The sequence below is a fragment of the Leptonychotes weddellii genome, chromosome 6 (assembly GCF_054177405.1).
Source record: "Leptonychotes weddellii isolate Sample4059 chromosome 6, ASM5417740v2, whole genome shotgun sequence".
Lineage (NCBI taxonomy): Eukaryota > Metazoa > Chordata > Mammalia > Carnivora > Phocidae > Leptonychotes > Leptonychotes weddellii.
Window position 1 is genome coordinate 22648754 of NC_138374.1, and position 12857 is coordinate 22661610.

At 55.4% G+C, this 12857-nt stretch overlaps 1 protein-coding gene across 2 annotated transcripts in view; it reads left to right on the forward strand.

Moving 5' to 3' along the window:
- COL17A1 (collagen type XVII alpha 1 chain) overlaps positions 1-12857 on the forward strand; it is a 51162-nt gene that overhangs the window by 16476 nt on the left and 21829 nt on the right. For both annotated transcript variants that reach the window (XM_081823583.1, XM_081823584.1), the window contains exons 9-22: positions 1238-1381; positions 2627-2785; positions 3375-3446; positions 5003-5074; positions 5804-5872; positions 6940-7101; positions 7466-7546; positions 8635-8679; positions 9567-9749; positions 10261-10482; positions 10765-10794; positions 10979-11005; positions 12388-12414; positions 12516-12578. In XM_081823583.1, coding sequence (XP_081679709.1) covers positions 1238-1381; positions 2627-2785; positions 3375-3446; positions 5003-5074; positions 5804-5872; positions 6940-7101; positions 7466-7546; positions 8635-8679; positions 9567-9749; positions 10261-10482; positions 10765-10794; positions 10979-11005; positions 12388-12414; positions 12516-12578 — 1356 coding nt within the window. The remainder of the gene's footprint in view (positions 1-1237; positions 1382-2626; positions 2786-3374; positions 3447-5002; positions 5075-5803; positions 5873-6939; positions 7102-7465; positions 7547-8634; positions 8680-9566; positions 9750-10260; positions 10483-10764; positions 10795-10978; positions 11006-12387; positions 12415-12515; positions 12579-12857) is intronic.

Here is a 12857-nt window from a genome sequence, read left to right on the forward strand (position 1 = left end):
GGGACCCTGGCTGAGGTGCCAGGGGTCAGGAGCTGAGAAACTCCTGTTCCCTGCTGCTGATAGGGAGATAGAAAACCATCCCACCATGACCTCTCAGGGAGCTGAAGGAGCAGGGAGCCAAAGAAACCCTCCTGGGTCAGCGTCCCTTGAAAGGAGACGGAAGGCTCCATGGGACAAGCTGGCATGAGACCCTTGAGGAACATAAGCTCAGACATTGGAGGAATGTTCAGTGTGGCCAAAGGAAAAGGAGCAGGAGGGGACCTTAAGGTTGGAGGAGAGTCAGAAGTAAGTGGAGTGTGAGAGTTTGAAGTTTATTTCGCATGTCTGGGATGCCCCAGTCCCTGTCCATTGACTCTGTTAGACTCCTGCTCTTGTTAGAGGGGACTGGACATTTTGAAATGAACCCAACTGATAGGACGGGAGCCAAGTACAAAGAGTAGGAGGAGAAAGAGGTTGGTTGACCCAGGAATCAGAGACTGGGGCTGGCCCAGAAAGCTCCGCGCCCCGGGCCCTGGGGTCCAGTGCTGTCTCCCCAGAGTCCTTCCAGGCTGGGCAGGGCTGAGCCAAGGTTGGAGCTTTCAGGGAAGGGGGTGCCTGGGCAGTCCTCCAGCACATGTTGTGTGCAAACCTGTCTCTTAAGCGCTGCCCTTGCATGATGCCTCCCTCCTCTCCTAAGTTGCCCTGTTGGGAGGCACAGGGAGCTTGCATGTGACCTTGCTACAGGTAATAGTGGCCAAATGAACTTGAACTCACACAAAAGCAGCATACTGTTAAGAAGTTATGGGCCACAAATTCCTGTGACACTCCAGAGCATACAAGGTCAGGGACCTAGTATTCAAGGTGTCCTGGCAGGGGGTGAGACCACTGTTGAACCATTTGTTTCAAGGGATCTGGTTCTCACTGCTTTGGGTGTAAATCCTCGAATCCCCCAATCTAGGATGACAGGGCCTTCTAGCCACAGAATTCTCCCTGTGGTGCCTGATGAGGGAATCTACACTGAGGACCTCCCCATGGAGGCGCTGTATTTATGAGGCCATTAATATTACAAAATGCGAGCTTGATAAGTGCTATAAATTGACAAAATGCAAAAATTAAAAGGCTGACCAAAACTATCCCAGCGTGTGAAGCAGATGCCATCCCCCCCTCATATTCTGGATACCATTAATGTTCCTGCCACTGCGGTTGGACTCAGGAGAGAATCCTGGGCCCAATGGAAAATGCGGGGATTACTTTACAGGGACAGAATTGGATGATGTTAAGCGTTTGCTCAAGGGGAGCCGATCAGCAAGCGTGAGCCCTACCCGGAACTCCTCCAACACCCTCCCCATCCCCAAGAAAGGCACGGTGGAGACCAAGATGGTGACGGCGAGCTCCCAGTCAGGTCAGTCCCAGGGCCCCGGCTGCCGTGGAGGGAAGGGAACGAGGGGGCAGAGTGCCCCAGCAGGCCTTCCAGGTTGTGGCAGAGACCTCACAAGGCACCGAGCGTCCACGCTGCGTGCTGTGTGACCACGTGGGCTGCACCCTGTTGGCTCCACCATCCCGTGAGCGTGTGGCTGGGCTCCAGATCCTAGAGATTCTCTCCCAGGACATTCTTGACCTCTCTCGGGAATGTGTTGGCCAGGTTCCCCAAATGAAGACTATTGGGGACACTTGTAGTATTATCCTTCATTTATTCAGTGAATATTCTGTGGCTCCTCTATGCCGAGTACCAGGCACTGAGGAGAAGCAACAAAGGAGACCCAGCCCTTCGTGGGGGTGAGGGCCTCTGGGGAAGCTCGTAGTCAAGTAGGATGAGTGTTGTGGAACCCTCCGAGATCACATGCCTACCAAGTGGGTTGGGGTGGGGGAGGGCAGAACAATGAATAAGCAGATCCTCGGAGGGAGAGGAGGAAAGCAGCCAGTTGTACTGTGATGTGAAGCTTTCTTTCACTCCTGGAAAGGAAAAAAAACCCTTGAGATCGTGACCAGTCGTGACCTGTCTCTTGTTTTGTAAATATAACACCAAACCTCAGGGCAGTTTTTATGACCTGCATGGCCAGCTCCCCCCAGGGTAGTGAAGAGGCAGAATTGGCTTCAGATCTGAAGGAGCACCAAAGCTCCCTCCCAGGGGCAGAGTGGCCCTTGGGTCTGGTGGGCATGTAGGAATGTTTACGGGGCGCTTACCGGGGAAGATGCCCTCAGTGCAGGATGGTCGCAGAGCCAGGCCTTTGCTGTCTGTGCCTGCCGCGTGCCTGGAAGTCGGCGTGGGATTTGCTGTTCCCGGGCATCTGTGGGAACAGAAGGTGGAATCAGCAAGAGATGGAGAGATCATTGGTCCCCACCACACCAGCACACCGAGAGGTGGGGAGGGGATCTTGGAAAAATGGGCAGACCCCAGAGCAAAACTGACCTACTTGAGATTTCACCAAGAGCCAGCAAGCATTTCTAACACAAGAGATCAAGTTTTCACCAGCTCCAGGGTTTCGGATGGAAGTGGGCTGACCAACTTCCCTGGACTGCGGGAGTTCCCAGACATGGGACCTTCAGGACTAAACCCAACTGCGCTACACCGACCTGAGTGGGTTACCCCAGCGCGGAGTGCCAGTTTGTCTCTCACTGGGGTGTGGGCATGCCTGTCTGGTTCCAGTGTCCGGCACTTACGATACCACCATCCTGGACGCCAACCTTCCATCCCACATGTGGTCTTCCACCTTGCCAGCGGGGTCCTCCATGGGGACCTATCACAACAACGTGACCACCCAGAGCTCGTCCCTCCTCAACACCAACGCCTATTCTGCAGGATCAGGTACGTGGTACAGGGCACTTCCCTTCCCACCCCTGGGCCCCTTGCACCTTTACTGGACCTGAGGGACCCCTCTGGTACTGACTCGCACCGCGGGTTCCCTGAGGGGTTTTCTGTAGCCCCATGTCCCACGATTTTCCCACCTCAGTTCAGTCTCCAGGTGTTTCTTTTGGTGGGTCCCCTCTGAGAAGGACTATAGCACAGTGCATCAGAAAAAAAATGTCATGAGAAAGAACATGAAAACAAATCTAAAGAGCCTAGTTTCACTCCACATGGATAAACTGTGCCCTTGGGTACATCAGTTAACTTCTCTGGGCTTCAGACGCCTTCTCTGCGAAGTGGTGACTCACCAGAGGGGCTTTGGCTGGACCCCGTGTCCACTCGATGACCCAAGGACCATCCCTTGGCTAGGACCCAAGGCACACCACAGATGATTGGGTTCTCTGGTGCAAGGCAAGCGCCCAAGATTTTCCTAAAACCAGCAATGTAACAAGACCTAAAAATGCAGCTCTGCCCCTCCTCCCGGGGCTTCCGTACCCCTGCCTCTTCTGGGCCCAACATCCCTCTCACTGGCCTTCCTCCTCCCCTGCAGTCTTCGGAGTTCCAAATAACATGGCGCCCTGCTCTCCCACACTGCACCCGGGGGTCAGCACCTGCTCCTCAGGTCAGTGCTCGCCAGCTTGCATTGCCTTTTCTCGGAATGTCTGCTTAAAAAGTTAGGGATGCTCCCTCCTGCTGAGGAGAACAGTGGTTTCCGCAGAAATGTCCTTTCTGCCCCCGAGCCTGAGGACTTCCATCAGTGCACACAGGGACGCAGGTGCAGGGCCCAAGGGGTGCCTGCCTGCAGTCATAGGTAGAGCTCGGCCCCCAGGGCCAAGGCCTAAGGTGGAGGGGCCAGAGGCCTCACCTACCTGCTTGTCCTGTGTTGGTCCCTTTCTCTTCTATGAGTGGTAGAGAAATGGGGGCAAAGGGGCTGAGTCAGCGCTCTGGCCATTTTCAGGTAGAAAGTATTGTTAGGTTAGAAGGATCTGACTTTAGAAATTTTTTTTTGAAGATTTTATTTATCTGACAGAGAGATCTGGGATCGTGACCCGAGCCGAAGGCAGGCACCCAACCGACTGAGCCACCCAGGTGCCCGAGGATCTGACTTTAGATCTTTTTATAAATACTGTAGTTCATTGGGGGCTCAACCAGGGTTACTGCTTAGTTCCCAGTGCAAACATGACCATTTTAAAGAAACATGTATTCACTCTATTTCCACATAACTACCTGTTATGTAAATGTTACCAGCCCCCATATTTTTTTTTTTTTTTTTTTTAAGGACTCTGCCTTCTCTCTCTGTTACTGTGATTAATAAATAAAATGATGTGGGCCTTCTTTATTTACTTGCCTGGTATATCCACAAGTGTGTGTGTAGCATTTTCATTTCCACACCTCCATTTGACTAGAGCCCCACCAAACCCAGAAGACAGCGGGTTCACATTTCATTCCTTCTGCCTTTACCCTTCTGAGGAAGGTGGGCTGATCTTGGACCCAGGATCTGTGCCCCAAACACTAGAGACAATGGAATAAGGGAAGCTGTTAACTGGGGAGGAATAAGCTTCTGCACGTTATTTAAAGACCAACAATCATCCTCTGAGATCATAATGGGGGCTAGGGGAGTTTTATGTGTTTAAGTCTCGAGGAGGAAGTGTTCAAGGGAAAAGCAGGGGTATGCTAGGCCAGCCCTCCTGTGTCTGCGTCCCATGCCCACAGTTCCACACTGTGCACCAGGGCGCCCCAGCAAACAGGGACCCCTGGGATATTTTTAAGTAGGCTCCACACCCAGTGCAGAGCCCAGCTAGGAGCTTGAACTCATGACCCTGAGATCAAGACCTGTGAGCTGAGACCAAGAGTCAGACACTTAACTGAGGGAGCCAAACAGGTGCCCGGACCCCTGGGATGTTTTTGAATGTGCTGGGATACAGCGACATCTGTCAGACCCTGTGCAAATGACCGCTGTTCAGTTGTGTGCGCTCACTACCCAGTGCTTGGAACTGCTGGTAGCTTTTGGCCTGCAGTGGGGGACCCCCATGTCACTCGCAGTGTGAGAACTGAGCATGCTGGGCAAGGTGTCCTGTGCAAAGGCTTTCATCGTGGAAGTGATTTGGGGGGTCCAGGGGCTGCCTCAAGCTAAGGGCCCCCCAACCTGCGCTCACCTGCCCCCCCTTGCTTTCGCAGTGTTTGGCATGCAGAACAACCTGGCACCCAGCTCGTCCGCCCTGTCCCACGGCACGGCTACCGCCTCCACAGGTCTGTATCCCAGGTGTGGCGCCCCCGGGCCCGGGCAGTGACGCCTCTCGGCAGCTCTAACTCACAATATCCCTTTTCAGTAACTGAATCGGAGGCACCAAAATGTCTCTCAAACTCCGTCAACCTTTCCCACCAAAGTAACAGCCCCCCACCTCCCAACCTAGAGATGCCAACTTCTGTCATGCGCTGGCTCGGACATGAGGGGAACCACGGGGGAGCCAGTGCTGTGGCCACATGTATGGCCTGGTCTCACTGCACATTGATCACCTGGCTGATTTCCTGGGGCACCCCCTGTGCAGGCCTGGGGAGGGGGAGCAGAAGAGGTGTGACCCTTAGCCTTAGCCCTCAACTTGCTTACTGTTTACTTGGAGTAGAGAGTCTAATACACATGAAACAACTGGGCATCCTATAAGACAACATGAATCCAGCTATGCAGAGCAGGTGTTTGGGTTATAAGAGTTCCGAAGGGAAGGAATCCTAGGAGGACTTCATGGAGGAGGAGGAATTTTGGAACAGTCCTAAAAGGATGAGGATTAGACCAAAGAAAGTTCATCTATACTCATTGCTGCCCCTGTGGCTGGAGAGAGTTGCCTTCATTATTACTGTTCATTTTATTTATTATTCTTACTGTCCTCTTCTCACCTGGGGGGGCTGGTCAGGCTGCTTCTGAGCTTCGTGGAGCTGCCCTCTCACACTGGCCCCGCTCACTCAGCAGTTCCTTTCTTGCAGCGTATGGTGTGAAGAAGAACCTGCCGCAGAGCCCCGCTGTCGTGAGCACTGGCACGTCCACCTCTGCTGGTGAGCGCTATCCCCGGCTGCCGAGGGCAGGCTTGTGCAGGGCTCTACGGTGACACCCGCTATATGCGAGGAGATCGAACCCATTGCTGGTCTGAGGTCTGCAAACGTGACTCGTGCCGGAGTCCCCCCGGTTGCCAGGACAGAGCAGAGATGGGTGTGCCCCTGACCCTACCTGGGCCTTCCCGTTCAAGGGGTGGGGTAGGGAGCTCCACCCTCCACAGCTGCCTAGGGTCAGGCATTTGCACCCCAGCCCCCAGCAGTGTCTGGAAGCCCCCGGCCTGCTCCTGCTACGTGTTCCCCAGTGTAAGACTTAGGGAGCCCCTCAGAAGGTACCACCCCACCACACACACTTCTGATAGGATCTTTATCAACTTGGGCTCACCGCAGCTGGTGGGTTCTTTCCTCCATTGCTCTGATCCTGTTGCTTCCTTCCATTCAACAATTTGTTGATTCAAAAAAGATTTACTGAGCACCTGCTTTGTATGAGACGCTGTTCTCAGGGCCCAAGCAGAGGCGTGAACAAGGCGGACTAGATTCCCACCTCACCAGGCTGACCGCTGCAGTGGAGGAGGCAGATAGACAGGGAGACCCAGTACAGGAGAGGATGACCGAAAATAACACCCACTGGAAGAAATAGGTGGCTCGCTAGAGACAGGAGTGTGTGTACCTTAGATCGGGTGGTCCGGAAGGGCTCCCCCCAACCCAGGACGGGAACCCGTGAGGCTGAAGGTTAGAAATGAACCCACCATGTTAATTAAAGAAGTGCCTGCCTGACAAGGGGACTGTGGCCCTTTCACTAAAGATCCTATAACGTCCAGGTGGGGAGGCAGCTTCAAAGGTCAGGCGCCCAGCGCTTCTGGGATTGACCTTTAATGGCCAGGCCCAGCCGGGCAGGGGAGGGTGCCTTTGGTCCCGAGGAGGCTTCTTAGTAACCACTGTCGGTGAGAGCAGGAGGCCCGCAGACGTACCCGCTCATCTCTCCCTTTCCCTCCCTGCTCTTCTCTTCCTCCTTCTTCCTCTTCTGCTCATTTCTTCCCTCTCCCTTGGCCGGCTCCTCTGCTCCCCAGCCTGCACCACAAATGTCCAGAGTGATGATCTCCTGCACAAGGACTGTAAATTCCTGATCCTGGAGAAGGACAACACACCGGCCAAGAAGGAGATGGAGCTGCTGATCATGACCAAGGACAGCGGGAAGGTCTTTACTGCCTCCCCGGCCAGCATCACTGCAAGTACGAGGGGGCCCACACTATGCAGGTTTCAGAAGAAAGGCAGACCCTGTAGGAGGCCAAATGTCCCAGCAAGGTGGTTTGAGACATTTTAATAAGAAAACCACAGTCACCCCATTCAAATAGCCTGCCTGAATAGGGTGTTCCAGGGTCTGCCTTGAATGTAGATAAACATTCAGGAAAATCCTGGCAAAAGGCTCCCAGAGGGGTCTTTGGGCAATGGGAAGTCTAAGCACAAACACAGATGTGGGAGATTAACTAAGGAAAGCCGGGCCCTCTTGCTACCCGGTGTCCATGCAGGAGTGGCTCTGGGGCAGGTAGGGAGCGAGGACAGAATACCCCGGATGATCATGGGTTGTGCGCACAGCATCTTTTTCAGATGACACCCTCAAGAAAGAAAAACAAGCTGCCTACGCTGCGGACACCTGCCTGGTTTCAGAAGCTAATGGTGAGAGGAAATCTGAGACTGTCCCTCTGACTTCGGTCTGTCTGCATCTCATTTATTTATATTCTAAGACCTTGCTACTCAAGAGTGCGGCCTCCGGCCCAGCGGTGCGGGCACCACCCAGGAGCCTATTAGAAATGCAGAGTGCCAGGCCCTGGCCCCACAGCTCCGCAGTGGTCTCGTGTGTGCGTGTGTGTGACTGCAGTGGATGCCTTCCCGGGGTGCGTCTGACGTCTACGGTGGGATTGTTTTTCTCCGCTTACTCCCTGTCCCATAATTTTCAGAACTACTAGAAAATGCTTCGCAAAGCACTTGCTACGTTTATTTTTTTTTTTCTTCTCAAATATTTGGATTCTGTCCCAGATAACTGCATTTCTCTGCATGCTCTGGGCCCTGTAGACTCTCCCCAGATCACTGATTTCAGGGAGGTCAGTAAAGGAAAAGTTGGGTCCCAGAACATCTTTTCAAAATGCAAATGCAGTCCGTTACAGTCTTCGGCAGGCCTGACTCTAAGGAAATGCTTACTTTGAAGACATATATTTTAGGGTTGGAAATGGGGCTGTGGAGACAAAGATTGCCAGATCTGATGAAAGCTGTAAACAGTATTCCCAGAAAACTTCACATGTGCCCACAAACACTCAGTGGTCCAATAGCAGGAGGGACTCCTGCGCTAGCCCTCCGCCCCTCTGTCCCTCCGCCCCAGGTGAGGAACGTGTTCGGAGTTCCTGAACCAAGAAATCAAGAGTCCTTTCTCATAAGCACATATATCGTTTGAATGTGAATGTCACCCCTAACGTGGAACTCCAAAAATGTCCTGGGCTTGAAAGATTTAAGGTCACAAGAAGGTTAAGACCCTGCTTTTTCCCTTGACAAGTGCTTGTCAAAAGCCATGTCTCTCTCGATGGAATTGTTGCAAGTACGCCATCAGCGAGGACTGAGGGAGGGAGGGTCCCCGCCCCGTGGCTCCTCCGCGGGCTCGGTCGGCATGTTTCCCTCAAGCTCTGCCCACAGTCCACTCATGGGCTGTCCTGTGGGCTCCTGTCATTGAAAAGCTTGAGTCCAAACCTGTGTCCTTGGTGTTTGCCTTCCAGGAGACGTGAAGACCGTGTCCACCAAGGGCAAGGCCGCCTCCGCGGGTGAGTGATGACAGGGGGACAGGAGCTGACGGGGCTGGTGGTGATGGATGGAACAGATGACCCCCCCTCGCCTGCAGCTGGGGCACACAGGAGTGTTTCCCTGAAGGCCCGAAGGCAGCAGGATGGAGGGCCAGGGGGCGCAGGCTGGGGGCTGGAGCAGGGCTGCCGCAGGAGCTCAGCTCGGGGGTGGGGCTCACAGGCCGTCCAGGGTCCCCCAGCCTCAGGAACCCCCTGCCTGGGCTTCCGAGGCCCCTGAGACCACATGCACATCTCCAGCCCTTTACACTTAGCTCCCTTGTTTCCACAGTCTTGTGAGAGTTAGGGTTATCAGGTTATCAGGGTTATCAGCCCATTTTAGTCAGAAAAACCCTTTTCACTTTAAAAAGAAAAAAGCTGGCCACCCCCATAGGTGCGGAGTGTAATTCCGGGCGCCGCAGGGGTTACAAAGAAGGAGCAGTGGGAATGGAGACGGGGAGCTGGGGACACTGGGTTTGGCCATAATCAAATGCGGAGCTGGTAGCAAATCAGCGGTCATCGAGATGTTTAAGCTCCAGGCCACGCGCTGAGTCCTGAGCTCACTGCCTTGCGTGCCTTATCGCCCTCATTCGGCAACCATCCTAAGAAGGAGGCAAGCTTTTAACCCCATTCTGTAAGAAAGGGAATGGAGGGGAAGGGACCCCCTGCAGGCCGCACACCCGGGCTGCTCTGGCTCTTCACCAGCCCGGGGCCCTATGTTCCGTCCAGGAGCCAGCCGCCGCCTCTGTGGAGTCGCCAGCCCCGACCAGCATTCACTCAGGCCCCGAGCAAGGCCCCCAAACCCGGAGAATTCGGAGGGAAGAGGGCACAAGCCTGCTGCATGCACCTTACCCTTCCTCTGTCTTCCGCAGAAATCCACAACTACAGCCACCGCGGTGGGGGCGGCGGCGGGGGAGGCGGCGGGGGCGGCCCGTGGGGGGCGGCGCCGGCCTGGTGCCCCTGCGGCTCCTGCTGCAGCTGGTGGAAGTGGCTGCTGGGCCTGCTGCTCACCTGGCTACTGCTGCTGGGGCTACTCTTCGGCCTCATTGCTCTGGGTACGTGACAGCAAGGGGCCCGGCGACAGGCCCCACTGCCCGTGCAGACGGCAGGAGTCGGCCCGGCCCAAGGATGGAGGGACCAGAGGGATGGGTGGGTGCAGACCCCTTGTTACTGCAGATGAGCACACTGAGGCTCCGGAGGCGGCCGAGCTGGGGTGCCCGTGTGGCTCCCAGCCCCGGGGCCCTCTGTCCCTGGAACAGCCTGCTAAGCAAGCCTTTGGCTGCCCTTACTAGCCAGGCCAGGCCTTGCCGTAGCCCCATGGCTTTTCCCCTCTCCCACGCCCCGTATGGGTCTCTGTGTGGCCCCCCGCACCTGCGCCCCGGGAGAAGGCCCCCCCCCCCCCCGCGCTGTCGCCAACACGCACCAGAAGGCTGGCTCCCAGGCTGGGTTGTGTCGCCGCCCCCGCGTGCGGATTGCAGCAAGACGTCCCTAGAGTCCCGGGTGGGGCCCACACTGAGGCGAACCCGCCCAGCTGAGCGGCCTGCGCTCCCCTCCCCCCCACCGCAGCGGAGGAGGTGAGGGCGCTGAAGGCACGGGTGGCCGCGCTGGAGCAGAGCCAGGATGCCGCGCTGCTTTACACGGAGAAGGCGGAGCGCGCCAGCAAGGACAGGCTGCAGGGCGCCGTGCCGGGCGTGGGAGCAGGCGCGGGGAGACTGGGGCTCGACGGCCACAGTCAGGAGGTGCTCTGGCTGTTCGTGAGGGACAAGCTGATGGCTGAACAGGAAAGCGGTGAGCGTGGCGCAGAGCCCTGACCTCCCACGCTCCTCGTTCGCCCCTGCCCAGGAGCCGGGAGGGGGGCCCGGCATTGCCATCCCATCTGACTGCTGGGAACACTGAGTGAGGCCCGGCAGGAACTGCCCCAGGTCACAGGGCTAGCACACCTTAGAGTCTGGGTGCCAGTCCCCGCCTCCGTTTCTTTCCCCATACCGCGGCGACCCCCCTTGTGTGTGCGTGTGTGTGTAACACACACACAAGATGTGCCGCTCACTCCACTTGTATCTTCCTTTGTAGGAAATCTCCGAGGAAGCCCCGGCCCGAAAGGTACTGGGTAGACTGAGCCCTGACCCTGCTCTCTTTTCCTGCCCTTGGACTGGGGTTTCTGGTTGGAAATTTTCCCAATTGAAGGATGAGCTTTGGAAAGATCTTACGGTATCTGTTGGGAGGGTTGAGAATGGCCCTGGGGTTCTCACTCCATCTCATAGTTTTCATATCTTTCTGATTTTAGGTGACATGGGAAGTCAAGGCCCTAAAGGTAAATTAAGCGTGGCGATTTTGACCTGGAATATTAGTAAGGGTTGGTTTAAGGCAATCGGCCAGGGTCTGATTCCCGCACACCCTGTCTTCCTGGCTAGCTCTCCTCGTGTAAGACCTGCAGACACTTGGGCTTTTGGGGTCAGGGCGCTTAGTGACAGAGGCAGGGCTCTGTGTCTCTGGGGCAACACTGTCCCTCGTCCCTCCTCACGGTTCTCAGGACTTCCCCAACAAGGACTCTGAATGCATCTGAGGCCTGCATCTCCCTCCGCTCCAAAGGGCAGCCCAGGGGCCTGCTACTCTACACAATCCTTAGGGAGATTTCTAGAAATACAGATTCCTGGGCCCTGCCAGGCATCAGATCCTCTGGGACTGGATCCCTGCTTCCCCCAGGTTAATTACGATGACCCAGGTCAGGGACGCCACTGCAGGTGAGTAGTCTGCTCCCAGGGGTCTTAGTTGGGGAAGGCTGGAGGTGACCCCCAGCAGTCAGAAACAGGGCTCCTGTGGGGGAATCCAGTAGGGGCAACACCACCTGCCTTTAGGGAGAGGGCAGTGTAGCAGGGAGGCAGGACATATTCACAGGAAAAGGGGCCCCACCGTGTTAGTTGGGGAACAGTCATGTGCTATCTTGTGTGACACACTCATGTGCCATAGGAAATATATTTCCTCAGAAAAGTGGTTTGACAGGCTCATGGGCAGAAGAGTTTTCCAATCCTAGTTGACCACAGCAGCACCCCTCGACCTAGGGGAGTGGGGTTTGCGAACTTCAGTGTGTAGGAGAATTGCCAGAAGATGCTGGGCCTGTTCCCAGACCTCTGATTTAGCAGGTGTGGATGGCACCCGGAGTTAGGGTCTTGCTCACCCGGGTAGTTCTGAGGCCAGGGGTGCGCGGACCACTCTGAGAACCACTGTTCAAGATGACAGGGCTGGCCCTCCATCCCCAGCTTTACCTCCCTTCCCAAGAGAGCCCAGTGCAGGAATGGGGGTTCCTCCACCTGATGGCCTTCTACTTCTCTTCCGGACTCCCTGACCCCCCCCACCCCCAGCCTGGGTCACTGCATGAGCCCCCTGCCTGAAAGCTCCAGCTTGCAGGCCACACACCCCTTCTGACCACGCTAGACATGAGGATGTTTGGTCCTGGAGTCTCTGACTCTCTGGTTGCCATAAAATACAAGACATTAAATTTGAATTGCAGATACATCATTTTTCACTATGTCGCAAATAATTGTGTTAAACGTACTTAGACTACAAATGTACTCACTGTTTATCTGCATCCTGTATATTTGCTAAGTTTGGCAATCCTACTTGAGTTCTACAGTGGCTCTTTGAGGTAATGGGCACGAGTCCTCTGAATTCTCGCTTTTCTCTCTGTCCCCACAGGCGACCGAGGGCTCCCTGGGACTCCAGGTGTGTAACCTCTGATGGCGTGGCTGGTGTCGCGGGCGGCTCGGCCCTGGCTCCCGGTTCTAGGGGGAAAACAGGGCTGAGGTATTCTTGTATCTCCACAGGCATCCCTGGGCTCTTGGGCCACCCGGGTCCAGAAGGACCAAAGGGACAAAAAGGCAGTGTGGGTAAGAGCCTCTTGGTCCATTCTTTCGTTTCCTTATTCATTCATTGATTCAGTAGATATTGATTAAGTGCCCGCTGTGTGCCAGGCTCTGTTTTAGGAGCTGGGGAGACATTGGTGAACAGACCAGAACCCCCCGCTCATCTTTGGGTTGGGGAGAGAGACCACAGACATGACAAATAAGTCAAGTACAGAGCAGTGTTGGAGGTGGATCGTGAAATGAGACAGACAGACCCTGGCAGGGCCCTGGGAGCGCGAGGGGGTAAATTTAAATATGGCTGTC